We start from the raw sequence: 25,278 nt of genomic DNA on the forward strand, positions 1-25,278 counted from the left end.
TAATTACCAGGTTTAAGACGTGTTTGTAATAAGCTTTACTAACCGGGTACGGATTTGGGAGTGCCTAAACCTACTTCAACTCGACCTTACTAATACAAAATATGATGGGTGCATAATGATAGTGAACATAGTTACTAGTTGACTTGCTGTTTAAAAAGTAAAATAAATAATGACTAAAACAAAAACATTTAAAATCATATCAAATAAAAAGAACTAAAAAATGACCAATACCCCTAAACACTCAAAACTGTACGATCATACCAAATCTACCTATATTCTACCTATATAATAAAAGAGTGAATTTTTACCAAACCTTTCTTTTTTATAATTCACAACATCTCTTCAAAATGCCACATCGTAATTTCTAATATTTTTTATTAAATTTATATTCAAAAATCAATATTAAGGCAAAGACTCTTTCATCATCCAAATATGGAAACTTCTTTGTTAACAACTTTCCTAATCTTACATTTTGACTTTTGATCAATCATGTAAAAAAGACGCACTCCAACAAAATCATATCCTAAATAACGGATATCAATAAAAGATCATATAAAAAAAACATCATATTTTAAGTTAATTGCAAAAATATAGACATTTCAAAAAATTGTCTAAATGTTAATTGCCAATTGAAACTGTGAGAACAAAATATTTAACAACTATCAAGCAATTGCTGCAGTGATCAAAATATTTATGGGATTCCCAAATTTTACAAATTATTTATCCCCAAACTAATTGTTAATTTAACTTAGAAATCGAATTCAATTTAAAAATAACCAAAATCTTTTGGTTTTTGTTTTCCACATTCAATAAACCTATTTCTCGGTAATCATATTATTTAATATTCAAAAGTTTCTATAATTCTTAATTAAATAAACTGTGATTTTATAACTAATTATACTCAAAATTCACATATTTTATTTCAACTTTTGAATTTCAAATTCCCAAATTATCTCTAATTACCATAATTATTTTACTTTCAAATTTAACAAATTACCTATTTATACTCTTCACGATTTCTATTCTATAATAATTAACACTTCTTTATTTTCATCCTTTTATTTTATGCTCTCAAAATATTATTATCAATACAACAGCATTATGTATTCTTCAAAGGCCGTTGTAACTTCATCTGAGAATAACAAATCAATTGTTTTACGTTTTATAAAATTTATATTTTATATATAATGAATCAACCATATATTTATATAAATAATTAAATATATGGTTAGATACTAGGTTAGAACCCGTGTGATACATGGGTTGATCAAAGAATAAAATAAAACAAATATGTGAATAATCTTAATGCTTGCATCTAAATTTAATTTACAAAGTATTAAGCTGTTATATTATATTTGAACAGGTATTATAACTTATAACTGCTGATACGATTTAAATAAAACAAAACAAATAAATAATTAAGAGTTAATAACTATATAATAAGGAATACAAAGTATAATATATAGAGGATAATTAACTTATCATTTAATGATAATTAACTTATCATTTGAATTAAGAATGGATATTTGTATATAGTTCAATCATAATCAAGAATATATATAAGTAACAAATTAGTATAATTAAAAAAAACGGGTTAATCGAAAGACTAAAGACAGAAAAAAGATTTTGTTATTTCATTAAATTGATAGGAATAGGGTTTTTTTTTTCTTTTTTTTTTTTTGAGTTTCTACTAATTCATAAAATTGACATAAATAAATTACGAACAAAGTGAATGTATACAAATCGTTTGAAAAATATTATCTCTACACTTTTGTTGAACACAAATGTCAACATTTAGATGCAAAATTACAATATTTTTTTTATCATGTTGACTTTCTTATGTGTTAGGTTATCACACTCTTCAAATTTAGAGAGTCCGGTTATCCCTGTTGTTATACTATAATAATATTATGATCATTAGGGAAAGTTACCCCTATTATTATTATTGTTAAAATTACAATAATATTTAAAATGTATATCATATTAAAAAATTGTGTCATATTCAAATTATATACTAGGTTTAGAGATTATGTATTGCTAAAATAATAGGATTTAAATTTGAAATGGATTTGAAGATAATTATTTATATTTTGTTATATTTAGAGGCACCTTAAGTCTCAAACAACTACTATGTGTCTAAGCTTTTTATCGATAAAGACATTCCTGCTATTATAATGTCTTTAAACAAAGGTTATAACATCAAACGGGTTTTTTTTATATTGGTTGTTGTCAACTACTAACGTTTATTTTAACTTATTTCTAAATTTTATATCATTATTTTAAAGCTGGATTGAATAAGAATGTGCGATGTCTTCCTCAACTCAAAGGTCAATTTCATCATCGTTCATTTGCACGACGAATAAGGATTTTCTAGAACGAACACCATTTAACTTAATAGCAGAGATTGAACTTGACTAGGTTTGTTATTATTATTTCCTTTTTTTGTTCCATATATATATATTTTTATGTTTTCATACAACATAATTACATTTTTATAATTCTTTTTCAAACAGATAAAATTAGTCGTTTTCCTTGCAACCATTGTGTACATTCAACCAGTTCAGGAGTGGCATTAAAATAACATTTATTTTAACTTATTTCTAAATTTTATATCATTATTTGTGTGCAACCATAGCATAACTCCAATTTCAAATGGTGAAACAAACCGTCAGAGTTCTCCACCATCCAATTTAAAGAGAAAACTTGGAGACATATATGACGTTGATGATCTGTCTGTTGCAAATTCAAGTAATAAATTCAAAGAAAAATATGTTTCGTGTGGCAATTCTGGAGATAACAACAATCTATTAATTCCAAAAAAAGGAAAACTAGATGTGCTATTGTCACTTTTAAAACAGTTTTTATTTTTATTTTCTTTTAGAACTTGCCGGTCGTGTTTTTCCGGAATATACATTTGCGTTTGTGGATTTTTTTTATTGCTATGTTTCATGATTGGTTGTTTGGTTGCTTTGACATTTCAAACTTTTTAAGGGTTTATGAATAATGCTTTGCAATAAAATAGCAATATTTTTGTTAGTTTTATTTCTATATTTCAATTCTGTTTTATGGGTAAACACGCTTACATGGTTAGCCTTTTACTTATTATTATTATTATTATTATTATTATTATTATTATTATTATTATTATTATGTTTTGATTTATTGGCTTGACATTTGACAGGTTATAATTTTGTTCATGATTTTTTTTGAATGACCAATCAATAATTTATATAAATTACGAAACGCCGACCTAGCAAGATGCTAGGACGAGGAAAACACCAAAACACCTATAAAGTCAACAATCAAAATACATCGAAATTAAATACTCTCCACCTCTCCCACGTAATGTCCAACTTGTTAGACCTATTACAAATCCACAAGAAACTTAGTGCTTTTTTTCACAAAGTATGTTATTGACGCTCGCCTCCTTCCTTTCGAAGACCACCATCTTTCTCATTTTCCATAGGCACCACACCAATGTTAAGCAAACCGCATGGAACAACTTAGCTTTCCGTTTGGGCAATCGGTAATGTTTGTGAAGCTCTAAAATGTCACGAATGGAGAAAGAAAAGAACGGTGGGACCTTACACCAATTGGCGATACAATGCCAAACCGCTTGAGCAAATCTACATGATATAAAAATATGTTCCGCCGTTTCCTCCGCCTCGTCACATACCGGACACCACGTAGAAGCAACCACCACGTTTCTACGAGCCAACTCAACTAAAACCGGGATTCGTTCCATTTTTGCCCTCTACGCTAGCACCCCGACTTTCTTAGGAACATAGTTATTCCATTCTATTGTGTAATCCACGTCTCCTCCCTGCAATAAATCTATCCCCCGCTTAAGACTTCTCACCGAAAAGTTATTACCTTGATTCAATCCCCAAGTTAACCGATCCGGCCCCACCTGTAATCAAACATGTTGGACCAAACTTAAAATCCCCCTAAACTCCTCAATTTCTAGCAGGCCCATTGGATCTCTAATCTAACCCCAAGTTCCACAAATCTCATCCATATACATTGTAAGCCTATTTGACATGTGGCACTGCTTATTCGACTCGCGCTGGTACAACTGTGGAAACTGGGTCTGAAAGGCCAGGTCTCTACACCACTTATCCAACCAAAACAGAGTATTATCGCCATTCCTCACTTCACATCTAAAGGCATCTTCCAATACTATACCAACTTCTTCAAGTTTCTTAGAAATCATCACTATTTGTTTCCAAGGTCCCGGAATCGAAACCTTAGCAGGAGTGAAGGACCATGACCTTTCCGAGTGGTGAATGGCCCAAATCACTTTCCTCCACAGGCCATTTTTCTCACTCTTAAATCTCCACCACCACTTTGCCAGCATGGCTAAATTAGTTACTTGTAGGGACCCCAACCCAAGACCCCCGTTTCCGATCGGAGCTATCACCTTATCCCACGCTACCCAGTTTATTTTTACGTCCTCTTCCGACCCTCCCCACAAGAAAACCCATCTAATCCTTTCCAATTTTTCCAGCACCCCATCCGGAGCTTTATACAAAGAAAAAAAGTATGTTGGTAAAGAATTCAACACTGATTTAATTACCGTAATCCTCCCCCCGAAAGAGAGCTTCCATAGTGATAGCCTTCTCCTGAACGTCTCCACAACCGGATCCCACGAAGCCACCAGATTCATATTCCCACCGACTAGCAAACCGAGGTACTTAAACGGAAACGTCCCCGTCTTGCTATTCAACAAACTCGCCATCTCCAACCTTTCTGATTCCTCCACCCTTATATCGTACACCCAACTTTTTGTTTATATTTATTTTTAGTCCGGAGACCAAATAAAAACATTGAAGGATCCGTCGAAGATTTAGCACGTTCTCCTGATTCCACTCACCAACAAAGATGACATCATTGGCGTATAAGAGATGTGTCACTGTCGGCCCCCAATACCGCATCTTAAACCTTTAAACAACCCCACTTGACTAGCCTTCTTCATTACCCTCGTCAAGCTTTCCATTGCCAAAACGAAAAGGAATGGATATAACGGGTCGCCTTGCCGAAGGCCCCAGTAACAATTTAATTCTGGTGTAGGAGATCCATTAACTAGCACCGAAGCCCTTCCCCCCTAGGAGAATTCCGGACACCCACTTTCTCCATTTTTCTGGAAACTTCATTTGCCTCAAGACATCGTCAATAAAATTCCAGTTTAAAGTATCATAGGCCTTCTCAATATCCACCTTAAACATCATACCGCGTTTTCTCGACTTCTTATAGTAGGCGAACATTTCGTTTAGCATTAGAGGTCCGTCTAGAATACTACGATTGCAAAGGAAAGCTGATTGTTCAGCGGAAACCAATTTACCAATTACTCGCTTTAACCGATTTACCAACACTTTTGAAACCACTTTATTAATGCAACCGATAAGACTAATCGGTCTAAAATCCCCCAAAAAAATAGGATCTTTCACCTTAGGAATTAACGCGATAAAAGAGGCGAGGACACCAAAACTGAACTGACCTGTCACAAAAAACTCACCCATAATCTTCAAAAAATCATACTGAAAATATGGCCAAAACCGTTTGATAAACTTGAAGTTGAAACCATCTGGTCCGGGCGACCGATCACCATCACAGTCCCACACCGCCACCTTTAAATCCAACAGTGAGAACGGCGCAACCAGGCCATTCGCCTCGTCATTCGTCAAGAAGCTAATACACGGGCATACAAGCACCGGACGATCGAGGACGGGTTCCAAAAACCGAGTAGCAACGAAATCAAAGACTTCTCCTTTTACAACAGTCGGACTACAAACCAAAGTACCCTGAACCATCAAGTCATGTAACCTATTTGAGGATATGTTCGCATTAAGAATACCGTGAAAATACGCCGTGTTATCGTCACCGTCAACCGCCCACTTCACTCTCGCCTTCGGTCGGGCATCTTTTTGTTTCACAATCTCAAATGCCTCCACTATCACCAGGCACTCCGCCATTTCTTCTAACTCATGCTAAGAGAGTGGTCCTTGAACTGCAATAGATTCCAACAACTGAATCTTTTGCTTGTTTGCTTCATATAAGTCGGAAGTCTCCTTCTTCTTAACCTCCAACCATTCCTTAATCCGATTTTTTAACCATCAAAACTTAGTCACTGATGTAACACAAAGTGTACATCTTATTACATCAAATTTCCCTCATATTTTAGCCTAACTCCATGCAAATTCATTGTTTTTGGTACTTATTTGAGTTATTTGTGAATTTCCAGGTCCGGGCGCCCGCTCGACAAAGAAAACATTTTCGTGGAAAAATCAGCAATCTGCCGACCCCGCACGACCGTGCAAGACCTTGCACAACCGTGCTTCCCAGAGATCTTACCAATGCAAGCCAGTTCCGCAAGAATTCAAAAGTGCACGACCGTGCATGGTCGTGCGGATACCCGTGCATGACCTGCACGGCCGTGCTGGCCTGTGCCGATGACCGTGCCAGAACAGAGAAATCTGACCTTTTGGTCAGACTAAAGCAGGGTGTTGACTTTCCATTTATATGCACAACCGTGCATGCCCATGCATGGGCCCGTGCCAGACGTCCAGAAAGCTTAAATACACCTCCACTACTCCCATTTCAGGTGTGGAGCCTTAGGGGAATTCTCTGAATTGCTAAAAAAATTATTGTGTGTGTGTTAGAGAGAATTCAAGGCTTCCATCTTTGTGTGATCATCCTTTCAAGTAGCAATCATCATTCATCTTAATTTGCAATCTTTTGTTCTTCACAATGATTTGTAAGATTACTTTGATTTTGTTTGTTGTATCAAGCCTTATGGGCTAAATACTCTTGTTACTTAGATTACGTTGAAGCTTTTGCTTATGTGATATTTATCTATGCATGATTTTGACAAGTTGGTGTTTTTCAAGATTTATGACATGTTCTTGAATAGAGTTTGATGGTTGAATGCTTGTTTTAATTCCTAATCTTGTTAGTTTGATAGATGTTTAACCATAATAGGTTGGAAAACTATGTGTTGAGCATTTGTTTATGAACTTAGTTTGTGTATGCATACTTTGTTTATATCATTAAGTTAGGAATGACTAGTGGAAATTAACTTGGTTATGAATTTTAACAAGCATGAAACCTATCATTTGATATTGGAAAATTGTATGGTGATAATATGATTCTTTGAGTTGGTTAATATTTGCTAGGGATTAAGGCCATAATTCTTGGTTCATATTTTGCTAATTAAAAGTATCATGTGTTTAACTAGTGTTCTTGAACTTGTCTAATTTACATGATTTTAGGTGGTTAGTTTGTTGTTTTCATTCTAGCTTTCCTTTGATTATGAGATTAGGTAGTTTTGACAAACTTACTAATCTATGGTTATTAACTTGTTGAAAACCCATCATGTTGTTTTGTTGCTAGTATTAGGTTTCCTTGATTGGAATTTGATGTTGGTGCTTAACACATGATGTTTGTCATTATCATTGCTATTTTGTCACTAAGTTTGAGTGGATGCATAGTCTAAGTAACCTTGTTTGGATTGATTGTTAGTTGTATTTTTCTTGCTTTGTTATTGTTGAATGCTAGTTTAGTTACTTAAAAAATCACTTGGATTGTTTGTTTGGTTAAATTAATTACAAAGATTTAGTATCAAAGTTTAACCGTGTCCATGGATTGACACTCGATTCTTACCGATACTTTGCTACAAACGATAGGTACACTTGCCTTTCGTGTGTGGTTTGGTTGTTGGTGAAAACCATTTTTAAAACTCGATTTTTGTGAAACTTTTATTTAAATTTTTATATATGTATTAGCACACGTCAAGTTTTTGGCGCCGTTCCCGGGGACACGGTGTTTTACTTTTGAAAACGATACGAGTAATTGATTTGCCTTGTTGATATTTTTGCTCTATGTTATTTTAGTCTATTTCATTTTCATTCATCTTGTTTTTATTGTATTTTATTAGTTATATCTTTAGGTAGTTTTCCGTGTCTTGTTTGTTTCCATTCCGCGTTTCTTCCGGGTGATGCATGTCCACCACACCCGGTCCTGATCTTGTTTCCCCCTTTTCTGAACCCGAGCGACATCTTCGAGAAGGTTTGAGGAGGAGAGCACGAGAAATTGCCGAGGTCATTGAAAACGAAGTTGTGGAGGACGACGCGAATCCCGAGGTTGAAGAAATGGCGGACCCGAACAATCAAGGTCGCATGGATGACTTCGCCACACCGTCCCTTGATGACTATGGCAGCGGTGTTTGGGAGCCCGAGATTACCGTGAGTTTCGAGATCAAGTCGAGTATTATTCATATGGTCTAAAATTCCGTTTCTTTCGATGGCCTCTCGAATGAGGACTCTCATTCTCATGTTGCGCATTTCCTTCGATTATGTGCAACATTCAAGATCCAGGGGTGTACGGACGATGCCGTGAGACTCCTACTTTTTCCGTTCTCACTTTGTGGGGCTGCCTTGGAGTGGTTAGAGGCACTCCCTTCCGGTTCCATCACCACTTGGAACCAATTGGTTGAGCAGTTTCTTCTTCAGTATTTCCCACCCAGTAAAACTGCAAGATACCGGGCAAAAATCACTGGTTTTCATGTTGATGATGATGAGTCACTTCATGCTGCATGGGAGAGGTTCAAGGGCTTGTTGAGAAAATGCCCAGTGTCGTACGTTCTTTGATGCTTTATCCAGAGCACAGAGCAGGCCGTTGATCAGGTTGCGGGAGGAGATTTCGGTAGGTGTACTCCCAATGAGGCGTTGGATGTCTTCGAGCGAGCTGCTAAGAAGAGTTTTGCATATAATCCGCCTCGTAGTATTCCTTCCACTAAGGGCGTTCTTCATGTCGATTCTAATACCCTTGTTTCCACTCAGTTAGAAGCCTTGACCAAAAGATTTGACCAGATGCAATCAGACCTGGCTAAGTCTAGCTCTCGTTGTGGGGTGTGTGACGGGAAACACACCAGACCAGTCAGTGCCAGCAGGCCATGGTGGTGGAGGATGTTGACTTTGTAGGTCGCCAAAACAATGCCTACAACAACTCTTATAACCCGGGATGGAGAAACCACCCAAATTTCAGTTGGAAAGATGGTGGTGGCAGTCAAAATCAGAATCAAAAGCCACCGGGGTTTGACCAAAATTCAAGTTACCAAAGTCAACCCCAGAACCAGTCTTACCAGCAAAAGCCTCAGTTTCAGGGTCCCAGCAGTAGCGGTCAGTCTAGTGGTGGGTCTAGTGTTGAAAATCTTTTGACCCAGCTTTTGGCTAAAACCGAGACCTCAAACAAACTGGCTGAACAGAGGAACCTGAAGATTGATGAGACTCTCTATAGACACGATCTCGAGTTGAGGAATCAGAAAGCATCCATTCAGACCATTGAGAATCAGGTTGGACAGATTGATTAGCTCCTCTCTACGAGACCACATGGTAGCCTTCCGAGTAATACCGAGACTAATCCACGAGCCGAGGCAAAGGCGATTACCCTGAGGATTGGTAGATCCACCATTCCTGTTGATGCATCAGTTTCCACTCCAAAACCGATTATCGATGAGATCGAGACTGAGACTCCTGGTGAGGTGCACCCGAGGGTAACCCCAGAAAGTACCGCACAAACCAGTGAGCCAGTCAGGACTTATGTTCCTCCCATTCCATACCCAGGCCGTTTGAAGAAGCAGAAGATGGAAGAGTAGTACAGGAAATTCTTAGAACTTTTTAAGCAGCTTCACATTAATCTTCTGTTTCTCGATGCGTTGAAAGAAATGCCTAAGTATGCTAAGTTTCTGAAAGAGGTCCTCTCGAATAAGAAGAAATCAGAGGAGCTTTCTTGTGTAACCTTGAATGAGGAGTGTTCAGCGGTTCTTCAGAATAAACTGCCCAAAAAAATGACCGATCCGGGCAGTTTTACCATTCCATGTTTGATCGGTAGTTTGTCGGTTAGTAACGCTTTAGCCGACCTAGGTGCTAGCATAAACTTGATGCCTTATTTTGTTTTTGCAAAGCTAGACCTAGGTGAGCCTAAGCCTACTCGCATGAGCATTCAGCTTGTCGACCGCTCGGTGAAATACCCGAGGGGTATAGTTGAGAATATGCTTGTGAAAATCGACAAATTTGTGTTTCCTGTTGACTTTGTGATCTTGGACATGGATGAGGATAAAAATGTACCACTCATCCTAGGTCGACCTTTCTTAGCCACTGCTAGAGCTCTCATTGATGTCTGCACCGGCAGACTCACTCTTAGAGTTGGAGACGAGGAGGTGACCTTTGATATTGGAGCGACTGTCGAGAAAGATGTACTATTGCTTTCTTGACGGTTTCTCGGGATACTTTCAGATCCCCATCTCTCCTGAGGATTAGGAGAAGACGACATTCACATGTTCCTATGGCACATTCGCCTACCGGCGGATGCCCTTTGGACTGTGTAATGCCCCAGCCACGTTTCAGAGATACATGGTGGCGATTTTTCATGACATGATCGAGGACTCCATGGAGGTTTTCATGGATGATTTTTCTGTGTTCGAGAGTTCTTTTGATCATTGTTTGAGAAATTTGGAGAGAATGTTGGCTCGTTGTGAGGAGGCCAACCTTGTTCTTAATTGGGAGAAATGCCACTTCATGGTGAAGGAGGGCATTGTGTTAGGGCATAAGATTTCACAGGCGGGGCTTGAGGTTGATCGAGCCAAAATTGATACCATTTTGAAGCTTCCGCCACCAAACTCGGCGAAGTATATTAGGAGTTTTCTCGGTCACGCGGGATTTTATCGGCGATTCATAAAGGAATTTTCCCAAATCGCCCACCCGATGACGAAACTCCTTGAGAAAGATGCCCCATTTGTTTTCTCCACCAAATGTCTTCGGGCATTCGAGCTGTTGAAGGAGAAATTGGTGAACGCCCCCATCATGGTTGCCCCCGACTGGTCCTTACCTTTCGAGTTGATGTGTGATGCGAGTGACTTTGCAATCGGGGCGGTTTTAGGTCAAAGGTGGGATACGCATTTTCATTCGATTTATTATGCGAGCAGGACACTGAATGATGCACAGGAGCACTACATGACCACTGAAAAGGAGCTCCTTGCTGTTGTCTTCGCATTCGATAATTTTCGGTCTTATCTTGTCCTTTCTAAGACCATTGTGTTCACGGATCATGCAGCCCTTCGCTATCTATTCAGCAAACAAGATGCGAAGCCGAGACTTATTCGATGGATTTTGTTGTCGCAGGAGTTTGACATTGAGATCCGTGACAAAAAGGGTGCTGAGAATGTTGCGGCCGACCATCTCTCCCGTCTTGAATGCTCAGCTTCATCGGAAAAAGTGGGGGTCCACATAAATGACAATTCCCCCCACGAGTTCCTCATGCATATCGAGACGCGTGATGAAGATTATACTTGGATCGCTGACATTGTGAATTTTCTTGCTAGTGGGATCGTGCTTAAGGGTTTGACTCACCAGAAAAAGAAGAAATTCTTTTCTGATGTTAAGCACTACTTTTGGGAGGATCCTTACTTGTTTCGTGTTGGTGCCGATCAGCTCGTGCGTAGGTGTGTGTATGTGACGAGGCTCGAAAGATCTTGAAACACTGCCACGAGGGCCCGACCAGAGGACACCATGGAGCCACGTCCACTGCGAAGAAGGTCTTTGATGTTGGTTTCTTCTGGCCAACCATCTTCCGTGATGCTCATGACATGGTACAGTCTTGTGATGCTTGCCAGAGGGCAAGCAACATCTCATCACGAGATGAGATGCCCCAGCGACCGATTCAGGTCTGCGAGGTTTTTGATGTCTGGGGCATCAATTTCATGGGACCTTTCCCGACTTCTTTTAGCCATCATTACATCCTAGTAGCCGTTGATTACGTTTCGAAATGGGCCGAGGTGTAAGCCTTGCCCACAAATTATGCTAGGTCGGTGGTGAAATTCTTGAAGAAGTTGTTCTCCCGCTTTGGTGCCCCCAAAGCACTGATTAGTGACCGAGGGACACATTTCTATAATGCCCAGTTGGAGAAGGCATTGTCCCGGTATGGTGTCCATCATCGCTTCTCTACACCATATCACCTGCAGACGAGCGGGCAGGTCGAGGTCACGAATCGGGGCATCAAGAGGATCTTGGAGAAAACGGTTAGTCAGAACCGTAAGGATTGGTCCGAGAAATTGGATGACGCACTGTGGGCTTTCCGTACCGCCTACAAGACACCGATTGGTACGACACCGTTTAAATTGGTGTACGGGAAAGCGTATCATCTCCCTGTTGAACTCGAGCATAAGGCATATTGGGCATTGAAAAGTGCGAATCTTGATCTTGCATGCGCGGGTAAAAACATGATGGGTCAGTTGCATGAGCTTGAGGAGTTGAGAGGCCAAGCTTATGAGAATTCACGGATTTACAAGGAGAGGATCAAAAAGCTTCATGACGCTCGGTTGAAGGACCACAAACAATTCCAAGCGGGCGATCGTGTTTTGCTTTATAATTCTCGCATTCGTTTATTCCCCGGTAAGTCTAAATCCCGATGGTCCGGCCCCTTTAGTGTGAGACAGGTGTTTGACTACGGTACCGTTGAGATTGGCCATGAGGATGGACGCATCTTCAAGGTGAACGGTCACCGTTTGAAACACTATTTGGGTGAGCCGGTCGAGACTGTTTTGGAGGTTGTTGACCTCCACCCCATGACTTAAGTGTGGGGAGTGTGAGTCTAGCTATCGACTTCGTCAAAATTTAGCATGTTTAGGACTTAGTAGATTTTACGTGTTTGTTTTGTTCTTGTTTGTTTTCGAAGAGTTAAGCTATCTTTGTTTCTTTCCGGGTTCGTTCTTGAGCGAAAGATTATGGGTTAGGGCTCATAATGGTCAGAATCGGGAAGTGCAATGCTGTCAAATTGGCAGAATGAGAATTGGTAAGCCAAAATGATCCTGCACGGGCTCCTGCACGACCCCGCACGGTCGTGCGATTTCACCTCGGGAACCGTGCCGACGGATTTTAGCAGTTTTCATCCCCTGCCTACCCCATTTTCATCCATTCCCCTCTCCTTACAGCAGATTCCGACTCTCTAACCCCCTAATCTCTTGTTCTTCACCGGATTTTCAGACTATAGGTATGTTTAATCTTTCTTTTCCTTATTTTTATAGATTCTAGGGTTTGTTCTTGAAGAATTTGGGGTTTTTCCAATCCTATCACTTTTGGGTCGGATTTGCCCTAATTCCTTGTTGTTTTGGTTAGTTTTAGGGTTGTTTTTGGCTATTTTGGGCTTGATTGCGTTGGATTTGGTCGGCTGGGTTGTTTTCTGGCAGCAGACCGCCGTCTGCACTGTTTCTGCAGACCACGCATGACCGCCAGCACGGCCGTGCGTGGTGGTTTTCTCACTGGAAGTCTGCTGACCTGTTCTGGACAATTTGCCGAGTTGCACGGTCGCCGGCACGACCCCGCACGGCCGTGCACTGTCATTTATCCGGCCAAAATTCCCCAGTTGACCGGTCTGTTTTCTTAAGCCCCTGTGCATGGTCCTGTCAGTTCGCACTGCCTTGCACTGCTTTTGGCATGACCATGCCAAGAGTCAGTCAACCCGTTTCTCATTTTCTTTTGTCTATTTTTGCTAATTCATCTCTTGTTTGACAGATGTCGGGCCGTAGGCACCCATTCTGCCGGTTTACTGGGGATGATACCAGGAGCAGCGACGCTCGTGATCGCTTCACCGAACTATGGCCGAGGAGGAATAAATTCATAATGGGACGTGTCCCATGCTACGAGACACTTAAACGCATAAACCAACGCGAGCGTTTTGATGCACTGCTCACAGAACCGTGGAAGCGCCTCCTCTTTATTCATCGGCCCGTCTTTCTCGAGCTTACCTTGGAGTTTTTATCTTCTTTCTTTGTGGACCCCCTGATTTTAGATCCTCATGACAGCAATAATGGGGTCCGGTTTCGGTTGGGGGGGAAGTGGTATACATGGTCGCTCGCCACCCTGGCTAGCACCATGGGTCTATATACCGATGAGGAGATTGAGACTGAGTTGTTTGACGGGTTGAGAGATTTCCCGAGTTCGGAGGAGAGGCATGCTTTTTGGATGCGGGTTACCGGAGAACCGCATGATGGTCGTTCGTCAAAGGCCACACTACTTTTAGACCCCTTACACCGCCTACTGCATCATTATGTTCTTTATTGCATTGGGGCCCGCGGTGATAGTGTGGGCAATGTCGTGAGTCGGGATCTTTTTCACTTGTACTTCATTATTGACGGGCATGATTGTAATCTTGGGTTTAGTGTGGCCGAATGTTTCAGTCGAGCGGGTGGGTCCACTTCTGGTAGTTCCATTTGTGCTGGGATGCTTATCACTGAGCTCGCCCACTGACTTGGAGTTATGGACTTACCAGCTGCTCGGAATTTGACGAGGATGGGCGAGGGGATTCTCATGGACATAACTCGACTCCGGGCAATGAGGATTGTGGGGGTGGAAGGGAACCGGACCAGATTGGTCGACAGGTGGGGTCGCATTTGGGACCCACCACCCCCTGCTGACGACGATGACATGCAGGGTTAGGAGGAGCCACAGCCAGGTCCGATACCGCTGGATTACGAGCATCTATGGCAACGGTTTGATCAATTCACCCTCAACCAGGAGCAGTTCCAGTTCGCCCAGCAGCATTTTCGGGTGGAGCAGATCGATCAGTGGGGTCTGCTTGACTACACGGCTGATTACACCCGCCGTGGATTTGAGTGGATGTTCGCCTATGGACAGGCCCACGCGAGCCACAGTGGCTTCACGGTCCCGGCTGCGCTATCTTGGTCTTACGGCGCTTCTTCGTCGAGTCACCCCGCAGGCATGCAGCCACCGGATTTTGACGCACAGTTCTCGCAGCCCGGCCCGTCATCCACCCCTTATGCTGACCTTATCCAGAGCCCTATTGAGCAGCCTGGCCAGTTCACATGCCCGCCGATCCGTATGGTGCTTCCCTATTCGCGAACCGAGACCCGGAGCCTACTGGCTCAGTTTTCGATGACATGACTGATGATTAGCAGTTTCTTTTTATTTGTGTTTTCTAGAATTTGGTAGTTTTCATAGTATTTTGTAGACTTTTTCTCTTTTGGGTTTATGATGAATGCTATCTTTGGATGTGTTTTGGATTGTATTTTGCATTATGTTGTCTTGCGGTGGTTGTGTCTTGCCTTGCTTTGTCATTGCCGGTGGTCCTAGTGCACAATTGGCATTGCCGGATTTTCTGTCACACCCCGACCAAAGGCGGCGGAACATGCCGAGGTGTAACGATTGTCCATAAGCACATGACACTAATTAAAGTAACAGTATTTAATAAACTCATTTCATTTCACAACATCGAAAATGTCACATAACAATTATCCATAAAATAACCATAAACAAGATATCACAAAATATGGCAAATTGATATTGTTCATTTTTACTAATATCCTAAGGTCTTTGATGTCGTTTTCTTCACAATCATAAATCAACCAAGATGCAAACCTGCAACATTTCATAAAATAAAGTTTGTCAACACAAAGGTTGGTGTGCAATTCATAAGTTTAATCATATTAGTATATAATAAAGATAGCCACAAAACTTGCATACGAAACGAAAAATAAAAGTGGTAATTTGGATAAATAGATATCGCTAAACACATTAGCGACACATAGCTATAAGGGGATGCCAAATAGTCTAGGATTTTATAGTTATCGTTAATTGCATTACGTTAACGACACCTTGCTATAAGGGGATGCCAAATAGTCTAGGATTTTATAGTTCCACCAACCAAAAGCGATAAACACATAGGCATATAAGCATAGAACACCAAATCGAGCAATTATTTAGGTAAAGTATACAACTACGTTTGTGGTTTAAGATTCAAATATAAAGCATTTTGTTGAATAAGTATGAAATGTCACCCCCAAAATAAAAGATGGAAAATGGGGTATGAAGTACTCACCTTCAAGTGGTAAACTTGAAAGATGATAATTTGGAGATTTGTCGGAACGACGAGTTTAACGCACAATGCTTAAAAAGAAAAGAAGTCTTGAATTTAGAAATGTTGTCTTGAAGGTCTTTAAACAAAATAAATGTTGAGAAATGTAAATAATTAAAGTTCAAGGTTTAAAATGTGACTATTTAAGAATTTATAATAATAACCCTTTAAAAATGTAAGTTTGCTCGAAACCGAGTTAAAGTATCTAACCTTAATATTTACTCAACCTATGTTAAGTAATAAGGTGGGTAAAATGCAAGAATGCAAATCCCTTTGAAATAAAGATACTAAAACGGGTTTTTTTTTTATCGAGTGTTCGGGTTGTCGGTTCGGGTCTTGATAATTGGTCAAACCCAAAGTCAACTTTCCAAAATATTGAATGTTATGAGATAACTCAATAAAATTTAATAAGACTTAACCAAGTATGTAGTTCCATTGTTTTAGAACTAACAACGTACGTTAAGCGAGTGTTCGGTTTTGTCGGTCCAAACTTTGTTATGAGATCAAGTTGGATCCAACATTTTCAAGTACTTAAGAAAATATTTAAAAATCAATTTGATGTTTGAGAGAGTTTTTTTTTTTTTTTGGAGTTGTAGCAAGGGAAAATGAAGTGGAAAGGTGGTGTATATATAGGGTAATGTTGGTGGTCAAATATGGGTGTGAGACACAAGAGTTTTCATGCAAAATGGATCAAGACAAAAACACAAAACAACAAAAAAATAAATATATAAATAATAAATAAATAAAAATAGGATGTTTTCAAGACCCAACAAGTGTGAAACAATATTGTAACATAAATCCATCATTTTGATTATAACATAAGCTTCGGTTTACAAATCGGGTCGGTTTACATAATAAACAAATACAAAAACGAATACAAACAAGATCCGAAATTGACGAATGTCACATTTTCACTTGGATCTGACCGGGTCATTAGTCTGGCAGTTTTGCATTTTTCAGGGGAGTTTTCTGTTTTCTTTTTTGCACTTACTTTTACAGTTTTTTGTTGTAAAACGAGGGCGTTGCACAATTTAAGTGTGGGGAGGGAATTTTACGAATTTTGTTTGTCCAAACTTAAATTTTTTGCAAAACTCCTAAGAATTTTTGTAGCAAATAATAACCACTAAGCAATTTTAATTCAACTTTAATTATTTTGTCAAAGCACAAATCTTTAAGACATTCAAGACAAAAATCTTTAAAAAGACATACCTTTAAGCATGACAAACAGATTCACATTCTTACCTTGCAAAAGTTACCCATTCCGCCCATTTCCGTGAGTTGGCCTCATCATTATTTTTTCTCATGTTTTGCGGGCAATTGAGTGAGCCGGGTGATTATTGTAAGGTAGAACTTGTTTTTGGGATTGCATTTTAAAACCATATGCATATACATGACATAAACCATTGAAGAATTTAGTTTAAACCCTTTGTCTAGCCATTTTTCCACTTATATTTTCCTTACACACATTATCCGCTTAGTAGCTCATGTTTGGACTTTTCCCGTGTTTTTATTATTTCGCTCTATTTTTATCGCCACTTAGCCATATAGCCTTTTATATTTTCACCCATTTTTGGTTAGAAATCCGGTTCGGCTAAGTTAGTTATTTTTTGTATTTCATTTTTTTTGTATTTTATTCACTTGGGAACCTTAGAAGCACAATGCTTTCTCCCAAAGTGAAAAGTTTGTATGTAAATATTTATTACTTATATGAAAAAAAAAACTTTGTAAGAAAAGAAGAGAAGTTATGAAGTTAGTTCATCATATATTAGGTGAAACTTGATTTCAAAGAGCAATTTTTGGTTCGTTAGCTCTCGGTCTGTTTAAACCATTTGGTTTAGTTAGTTAGATTTCGTTTTGTAGCTAACTTAGTTCTGGATTTTCTAGCCGTTTAGCCACTTTTCCCAAAAATTCCTCACCCTAACCCTAAGCCAAGTTACAACCCTCGAGTACTCGTGTTTTATGCCATGTATGTGTCGGTTTTATTTGACCCTTAAACAAGCCTATGCCTTGCTTAGTCATCGTCTTGGCATCGAGTGTTCTCAACATGCACTATTACACGCATGATCACTAAATATAGCCGAGTGTTTGAGTGAACATTGTGAGGTTTGCAAGGTGGGAATGTGATGAAAAGTTGTAATGTTCTCTAGATTATGTCTTCATTCTTATTAGGCTTGTTTGAACATATATACAATGCTTACTTGATTTATTAAAGAATTGAATGATTATTGCTTGCGGGTTATTATTGCTATTGTGGAGTTTGTTTTATTTACTTGAGGACAAGCAAATTTCAAGTGTGGGGATGTTTGATGTAACACAAAGTGTACATCTTATTACATAAAATTTTCCTCATATTTTAGCCGAACTCTATGCAACTTCATTGTTTTTGGTACTTATTTGAGTTATTTGTGAATTTGCAGGTCCGGGCGCCCGCCCGATAAAGAAAACATGAAAAGAGGGCGTTTCGTGGACAAAATAAGCAATCTGCCGACCCCGCACGACCGTGTAAGACCTTGCACGACCGTGCTTCCCGGAGATTTTACCAATGCAAGCCAGTGCCGCAAGAATTCAAAAGTGCACGACCATGCATGGTCGTGCAGATGCCCGTGCATGACCTGCACGGCCGTGCGGGCCCGTGCCGATGACCGTGCCAGAACAGAGAAATCAGACCTTTTGGTCAGACTAAAGCAGGGTGTTGACATTCCACTTATATGCACGACCATGCATGCTCGTGCATGGGCCCGTGCCAGACGTCCAGAAAGCTTAAATACACCTCCACTACTCCCATTTCAGGTGTGGAGCCTTAGGGGAATTCTCTGAATTGCTAAAAAAATTATTGTGTGTGTGTTAGAGAGAATTCAAGGCTTCCATCTTTGTGTGATCATCCTTTCAAGTAGCAATCATCATTCATCTTAATTTGCAATCTTTTGTTCTTCACAATGATTTGTAAGATTACTTTGATTTTGTTTGTTGTATCAAGCCTTATAGGCTAAATACTCTTGTTACTTAGATTACGTTGAAGCTTTTGCTTATGTGATATTTATCTATGCATGATTTTGACAAGTTGGTGTTTTTCAAGATTTATGACATGTTCTTGAATAGAGTTTGATGGTTGAATGCTTGTTTTAATTCCTAATCTTGTTAGTTTAATAGATGTTTAACCATAATATGTTGGAAAACTATGTGTTGAGCATTTGTTTATGAACTTAGTTTGTGTATGCATACTTTGTTTATATCATTAAGTTAGGAATGACTAGTGAAAATTAACTTGGTTATGAATTTTAACAAGCATGAAACCTATCACTTGATATTGGAAAATTGTATGGTGATAATATGATTCTTTGAGTTGGTTAATATTTGCTAGGGATTAAGGCCATAATTCTTGGTTCATATTTTGCTAATTAAAATTATCATGTGTTTAACTAGTGTTCTTGAACTTGTCTAATTTACATGATTTTAGGTGGTTAGTTTGTTGTTTTCATTCTAGCTTTCCTTTGATTATGAGATTAGGTAGTTTTGACAAACTTACTAATCTATGGTTATTAACTTGTTGAAAACCAATCATGTTGTTTTGTTGCTAGTATTAGGTTTCCTTGATTGGAATTTGATGTTGGTGCTTAACACATAATGTTGTCATTATCATTGCTATTTTGTCACTAAGTTTGAGCGGATGCATAGTCTAAGTAACCTTGTTTGGATTGATTGTTAGTTGTATTTTTCTTGCTTTGTTATTGTTGAATGCTAGTTTAATTACTTAAAAAATCACTTGGATTGTTTGTTTGGTTAAATTAATTACAAAGATTTAGTATCAAAGGTTAGCTGTGTCCATGGATTGACACTCGGTTCTTACCGATACTTTGCTACAAACGATAGGTACACTTGCCTTTCGTGTGTGGTTTGGTTGTGGTGAAAACCATTTTTAAAACCCGATTTGTGTGAAACTTTTATTTAAATTTTTATATATATATTCGCACACGTCAGTCACCAAGGCCAAATCAGGCGGCCCGTGAAAGTGGAATTGCGCACAAGTTTCCACAAAATCAACGAAGCCTGGGATCTCCAACCAGCTGTTAAAAAAACGGAAAGGAATGTGATCATAGTCCACCGGAATCATACCGAGTACCAACGGTCGATGGTCTGAGCACCCTTTGGGAAGCACGTTTAGTGAAGCCCCTGGCCAGCAATCCTTAAAATCTTTGCAAACTAGAACTCGGTCAATTTTACTAAATTTATCACCTTTATCCGACACATACGTAAAAGAACCGCCGCCCATTTGATATTCACACAGCTCCGCATAATTAATAAAACGATTAAAAACCTCTGCATTAGAAGCAATAAACTCTGAGTTTAGCCTTTTTGACGTATCCCGCACCTCGTTAAAGTCCCCAACAAAGACACACAGCCCAGCTACTGATTTCCTAACAGATAGTAACTCCCCCCATAAAGCTCTTCTATCAACCGGGTCATTAGGAGCATACACATTCACAACATTAATTTTGTTCATGATTAATTGTTATGCCTTGTAATAATAAAGTTTCTTATTTTCGTTTTCATATTATCAAAATAAGAAAATTGTTTTACGTTTCTGTTTTTTTTAACAAAGCCCGTGTGTTACACGGGTTCTAACCCAGTCACTTATATATAACTTTTTTGATTGGCTTTAGTGTAATTGGGTACCAGGAGAGTCTAAAAAGCTTACCATTCGTGTACAACCACTTACCCGAGTTCGAATTCTAAAATAATAACCTCTATTAGTGGAATACACCTTTTGAAATTGAACCGAACCCTCCTGATTGAATTGTCGTCGTCATAGAAAAAATTACTGTTAATGGGGACAACAATCATTATTTTTTTATTACTTATTATTAATTAATTAACTAGTTATATTTATTTATTTATTTATTTATTTTGTCATACTAGATTTTTAAGAAAATCAGGATGTAAAAATTTGAATCGATACCAGTCTATACCAGTAAATGATAGTTGGTCTAGTGGTTTTTGGTTACTGAGTCAACTTAATGCATCCCGGTTTTTCCCACAGGTCGTGTGTTCGATCCCCGCAAGGGGACAATCCGTGGGGAATCTATGGTGAGTGGTAACCCACTGCGGCAGAATCCGTTGGAAGTGAGGGTTTTTTCAGTAAACGCCTGATATCCACACGGATCCGATTAAAACAACATAAGCTGGAGCAAAGGGAGACAACGAACCTCCCAACTACACGGGTGCGATCGGTAGGTCATTGAAAAATCGGGAGGAAGGAGTCAGGACTCACTTTTGCTTACATACATACTCTGTGGTTTAACTTCTTCTTCTTCTTCTTCCATCATTCGTTTGGACGGCAAGATCTAGCAGCAAAAGCAAATGTTCAGTCTCAAAATCCACACCGTTGATTCAGCCCAACCGCCCTACCTGCTATCAAACCCTAAGTCAAACACCTCCTTCAATCCGACTGAACTCAAAGGCGTGGTCCACCTCTTCCGCAACCTCCCGTTCACTTCCTCTGCCGTTAACCCCGTCATGACGCTCTGGAACGTCGCCACTCGCACAACCGTCGTATTCATCGTGGCCGTACCTAATTACCTCTCGCCCCAGGATTTTCTCACCTTTTGTGGCCCTCACGTTCACGAGTTCACCCATCTCTCTTTCATTAGGTATTTATTATTATTATTATTATTATCATTTTCTACTTTTCCACTGATGATGTTTATGTCATTTTGAAGAAACGATGCTGTGGAAGATCGGTACAGCGTCCTTATTAAGCTCGAGAATCAGGCCGCTGCCGACGGATTCTGTATTTCCTACCACGGAAAGCGCTTTACTCCGTCTCAGGTACTGTTGATTACACTTATCATTTTTAGGTTAGGTTAGTTACCAAAATTAAATTTGGGCTAAAGTTTTTAGTTAGAAATACATGAATTGAATTGATACCTACGCAGTTAATGCGGTAAAAAATCAGATATCTGCTGTGTTTTTGATATCATGCGGAATTTATACATGTAGCAATTTAACACTAACAATTCAGTATACTCCCCTACCATTAGCCTTTTGCAAATTGCAAACACGAAGAATTGTAGCAATAGGAACTGATTAGACTTAAAAACATGAACGATTGATTGACAAGTAAGACTTTAAACACTAATAGCAGCAATAAGAAGAAAGACGAATGGAAGAACTAAGAAGAAAGGTACTGATATCGGGAAAATTGATGATATATCGATCAAATATCCAATATCGCCGATATTATCGGTCGGTATCGACATTCAGGCCAATATTTTGACCACATGGGGACTGATAACCGATATTGACTGCATAGATAAGTACATGAATTGGAGATATAAATACATGACATGGAGTTATAAATACATGAAATGGTGGTATAATACATGTCTGACATAAAATGAAGGTATAAAAGCTAGAAAAATTTGAAAATGTGAGTGGTTCGGTTCAGTTAATTTCGGTTAACCGAGGCTACAAAAAAATAGCCCATAACCTATTTTTGGTTAATTTCGGTTCGGTTTCGTGGGTTTTCAGTTCGGTTTGGTTAGCGGTTCAGTTAATGCTCATCCCCAGATGATTAGATACAGTTCTGAATTTCTGATTGACTGAATCTGGTACAATCTGTGAGAAAATTGTTATTATTGTTATTATTCAGAATGAGGTTTGCCATATCTACTTTGCTCAATTAGTGGAGTACACAGATTCAGCAGATGCGGCTAGTATTCCTCAGCCAGGGTACACAGAGTTGCCTACTTGCCCTGTTTGTCTTGGTGAGCTACTGAGTAATTGTTATTGATGTGTAATTGTGTGTGTTTGTTTTGATTAATTTTAAAATTGTAGAGAGATTGGATCATGACACGAGTGCTATACAAATTACGCATTGTGACCATTTGTTTCAGTGTCCGTGTATCTCAAAGTGGACCTACTTGTCTTGCCAGGTTTGTTTTATTTACTGTAATTTTGTATACTAAGCACATGATACAAATATATTGGCTTCTAAACTAGCTCTCCGTTCATGAATTGACTTTTGTATTTTGAAATACTCTAGTAATGGCCACTTTTAATAGTCTTGATAAATTTTGATGGCTTTAATGCAAATGAAGCTAACTTATTATTATGCAAAAGAAGGTAACTTATTATTATGCAAAAGAAGCTAACTTATTATTATGCAAAAGAAGCTTATTATTGCCACCTAATAAGTTGTAACATTGATAGCTTATTATTATGCAAAAGAAGCTTACTTTTTCTTTTGTTAGGTATGTCGGCTTTGTCAGCAGCACGATGGTAAACCGACATGTGCAGTTTGTGGGACATCTAGAAACCCGTGGGCCTGTCTAATATGTGGTTTTGTAGGATGTGGAAGGTAGCATACTAATAATAGCTTTCATAATTTCTTTTAGGTATTTAACTAATATATATTTATATATTATAAATTGTTGATGTTAAAGGTATGAAAAAGGGCATGCTATTGAGCATTATAGGCAAGCTCAACATTGTTATTCACTTGAACTAGAAACACAGCAAATTTGGGATTATGTTGGTGATAAATATGTGCATCGATTAAATCAATCAAAAGTTGGTAGCAAGTCAGTTATGACAGATCACCAATCAAGTGAAGGGGATTGTGGTGATAAAGTTGATGATGAGTTTGGTGGTGCCCTTTTTAGCAGCAAAGTTGATACGGTAACTTACTAACTTCCTCTTCATCTTTATTTGTATATCTCTGTTTCATGAAACATTAATTATTCCTTTGCTTAAAAATACACAGATTGTGGATGAATACAACTTTCTTCTTGCAACCCAGATGGAGACCCAGCGACAGGTATGTTTAATTTTTTATATGTGTTTTAAGACTGTAACATAGCGAACCGTTCAGTGAAACATTCGGTGGGAAGTTCGCTTGTTTAGTAAACGAACGAACATGAACAAATGTCTCATTCGTTCATTTATGTTCTTTTTTAATAAATTCGTTTAAATTCATTTATATTAACTAATTATGCTTGTTTTTGTTCGTTTACATTTTTACGTTCATTTATATACTTGTTTTTAAATGAATACATTGTATTGATTCAAATTTTTAGGCATGCTACAATTTAGTCTAGGTTAAATAACGTTATAGGCCCAACACATTTTTATTCACATTTACTTATAATTGGTGTTGGCTCAGTCAGTTTGTTTATGTTAAGGTGTGTCATTTGTGAACCTTACGTTTATACTGTCAAAGAACGAACATAAAGGAACACGAACATGTTCATTTTCTTAACATACACACACAAACATGGAAACATGTGTGGTTTTGTTATGTTAAACGGATTGTTTGGTTTGTTTACAAGCCTAGCTTTTTTATCAGTTAATTTGCCGTGCGACTATTGATCACAAATTGATAATATTTTCAGCATTATGAAGCATTACTTGCCGAGGCAAAAAGTCAAAAGGAGATGACAATAGCTGAAACAATAGAGAAAACTGAAGTTGAAAAGACACGGGAAATTCAACATAAACTGGAGGAACTTGCAAAAGAAACTAAAGCGGTTTCAAATGTTAGTTTTTTTTATTATCATTTATCATATATCTGTCATTTGTTATGCAACTGAGATTTTAAACCAATTTATGTGTCAGATTAATGAAGATCTTGCAAAAGAACAAGAATCTTTGAAGAGTAAGTACAAGGAAATCCAGGAGAGGTAATTTCCTTCTTTTTTTTTTTTTTTTGCCACATTGATTATTTTTAAAATTCAGAAATATTGATAAAAATGTGTTTGATTTCAGGGAAATTTCATTACTGAAAATGAAAGATGAGAAAATACTGGATCTTCAAGAACAGGTATATAAGTCTTGGTAACTGTGTGTTTATTGTTTTCAAAATTAGATGATGAGTGTTTAAATCCTAATAACAGATTAGAGACTTGCAAATTTATATGGAAGCTCAAAAAACATTGGCTCAGTCTAGTGATACACATGAGCTAAAAGGGGGCACGGTTCTTCCGGTTCAATCAAACCCATCAAACACCAAGAAATCCACTAAAAGGCGAGCGCGCAAACGTAACTAGATACATTTATATTTTTTTTGTTTGGGGTGGTGTGTACATAAATATAAAAGCATGTAGCCCACTTTGATTATTAATAGACGCCAGTGCGCATGGTAGTAATAGAGATGGACATAAAGGGAGTTGTAAGGTTTTTGAATGGTTTGTTGGTTGTTGCTGTTGTTTGTATATGCGGTATGGTCTTTTCTTAAAGATCTTTACCAAAAGATTCATGTAAAAGAATATTTTGTCTTTTTAAAATAAAGTTAATTTTTACACCGGTTTTTGAGGATAAATCAATATTAAGGGGGTGTTTGGGTGAACTTTTAAGACT

General features: G+C 38.4%; 3 protein-coding genes across 3 annotated transcripts; 2 read left to right on the top strand and 1 right to left on the bottom strand.

The window, feature by feature from the left end:
- The first annotated feature begins 9,721 nt into the window (after window positions 1–9,721).
- Window positions 9,722–10,270, top strand: LOC143593433 (uncharacterized). The gene has a single exon (XM_077073064.1). It carries the CDS (start codon window positions 9,722–9,724, stop codon window positions 10,268–10,270), a length of 549 nt encoding a protein of 182 aa, XP_076929179.1.
- A 9,691-nt stretch (window positions 10,271–19,961) lies between these two features.
- Window positions 19,962–20,425, bottom strand: LOC143593434 (uncharacterized). Its single transcript, XM_077073066.1, has 2 exons — window positions 20,045–20,425; window positions 19,962–19,988 (listed from the first exon to the last, which is right to left on the bottom strand). The coding sequence occupies exons 1-2, from the start codon at window positions 20,423–20,425 to the stop codon at window positions 19,962–19,964; spliced, it is 408 nt and encodes a 135-aa protein (XP_076929181.1).
- A 1,013-nt stretch (window positions 20,426–21,438) lies between these two features.
- LOC143593435 (BRAP2 RING ZnF UBP domain-containing protein 1) lies at window positions 21,439–25,055 on the top strand. The gene is made up of 11 exons (XM_077073067.1): window positions 21,439–21,572; window positions 21,642–21,750; window positions 22,574–22,688; window positions 22,759–22,856; window positions 23,175–23,281; window positions 23,367–23,601; window positions 23,687–23,740; window positions 24,315–24,458; window positions 24,538–24,602; window positions 24,688–24,742; window positions 24,816–25,055. The coding sequence occupies exons 1-11, from the start codon at window positions 21,439–21,441 to the stop codon at window positions 24,966–24,968; spliced, it is 1,269 nt and encodes a 422-aa protein (XP_076929182.1). The 3' UTR covers window positions 24,969–25,055.
- Window positions 25,056–25,278: the final 223 nt, after the last annotated feature.

The sequence above is a fragment of the Bidens hawaiensis genome, unplaced genomic scaffold (genome assembly GCF_021521415.1).
Source record: "Bidens hawaiensis isolate Kalapana, Puna unplaced genomic scaffold, B.hawaiensis_p1.1 tig00042219_1, whole genome shotgun sequence".
NCBI lineage: Eukaryota > Viridiplantae > Streptophyta > Magnoliopsida > Asterales > Asteraceae > Bidens > Bidens hawaiensis.

What these genes read in the sequence shown, in the direction of transcription:
- LOC143593433 (XM_077073064.1), top strand. Translation starts at nt 9,722, where the DNA reads ATGCCTAAGTATGCTAAGTTTCTGAAAGAGGTCCTCTCGAATAAGAAG.
- LOC143593434 (XM_077073066.1), bottom strand. Translation starts at nt 20,425, where the DNA reads ATGAACAAAATTAATGTTGTGAATGTGTATGCTCCTAATGACCCGGTT. An exon ending in GCTCAGACCATCGACCGTTG is followed by an intron (nt 19,989 to 20,044) that starts GTACTCGGTATG and finishes TTTTTTTAACAG; the next exon opens with CTGGTTGGAGATCCCAGGCT.
- LOC143593435 (XM_077073067.1), top strand. Translation starts at nt 21,439, where the DNA reads ATGACGCTCTGGAACGTCGCCACTCGCACAACCGTCGTATTCATCGTG. An exon ending in ACCCATCTCTCTTTCATTAG is followed by an intron (nt 21,573 to 21,641) that starts GTATTTATTATT and finishes GTCATTTTGAAG; the next exon opens with AAACGATGCTGTGGAAGATC. An exon ending in TACTTGCCCTGTTTGTCTTG is followed by an intron (nt 22,689 to 22,758) that starts GTGAGCTACTGA and finishes TTAAAATTGTAG; the next exon opens with AGAGATTGGATCATGACACG.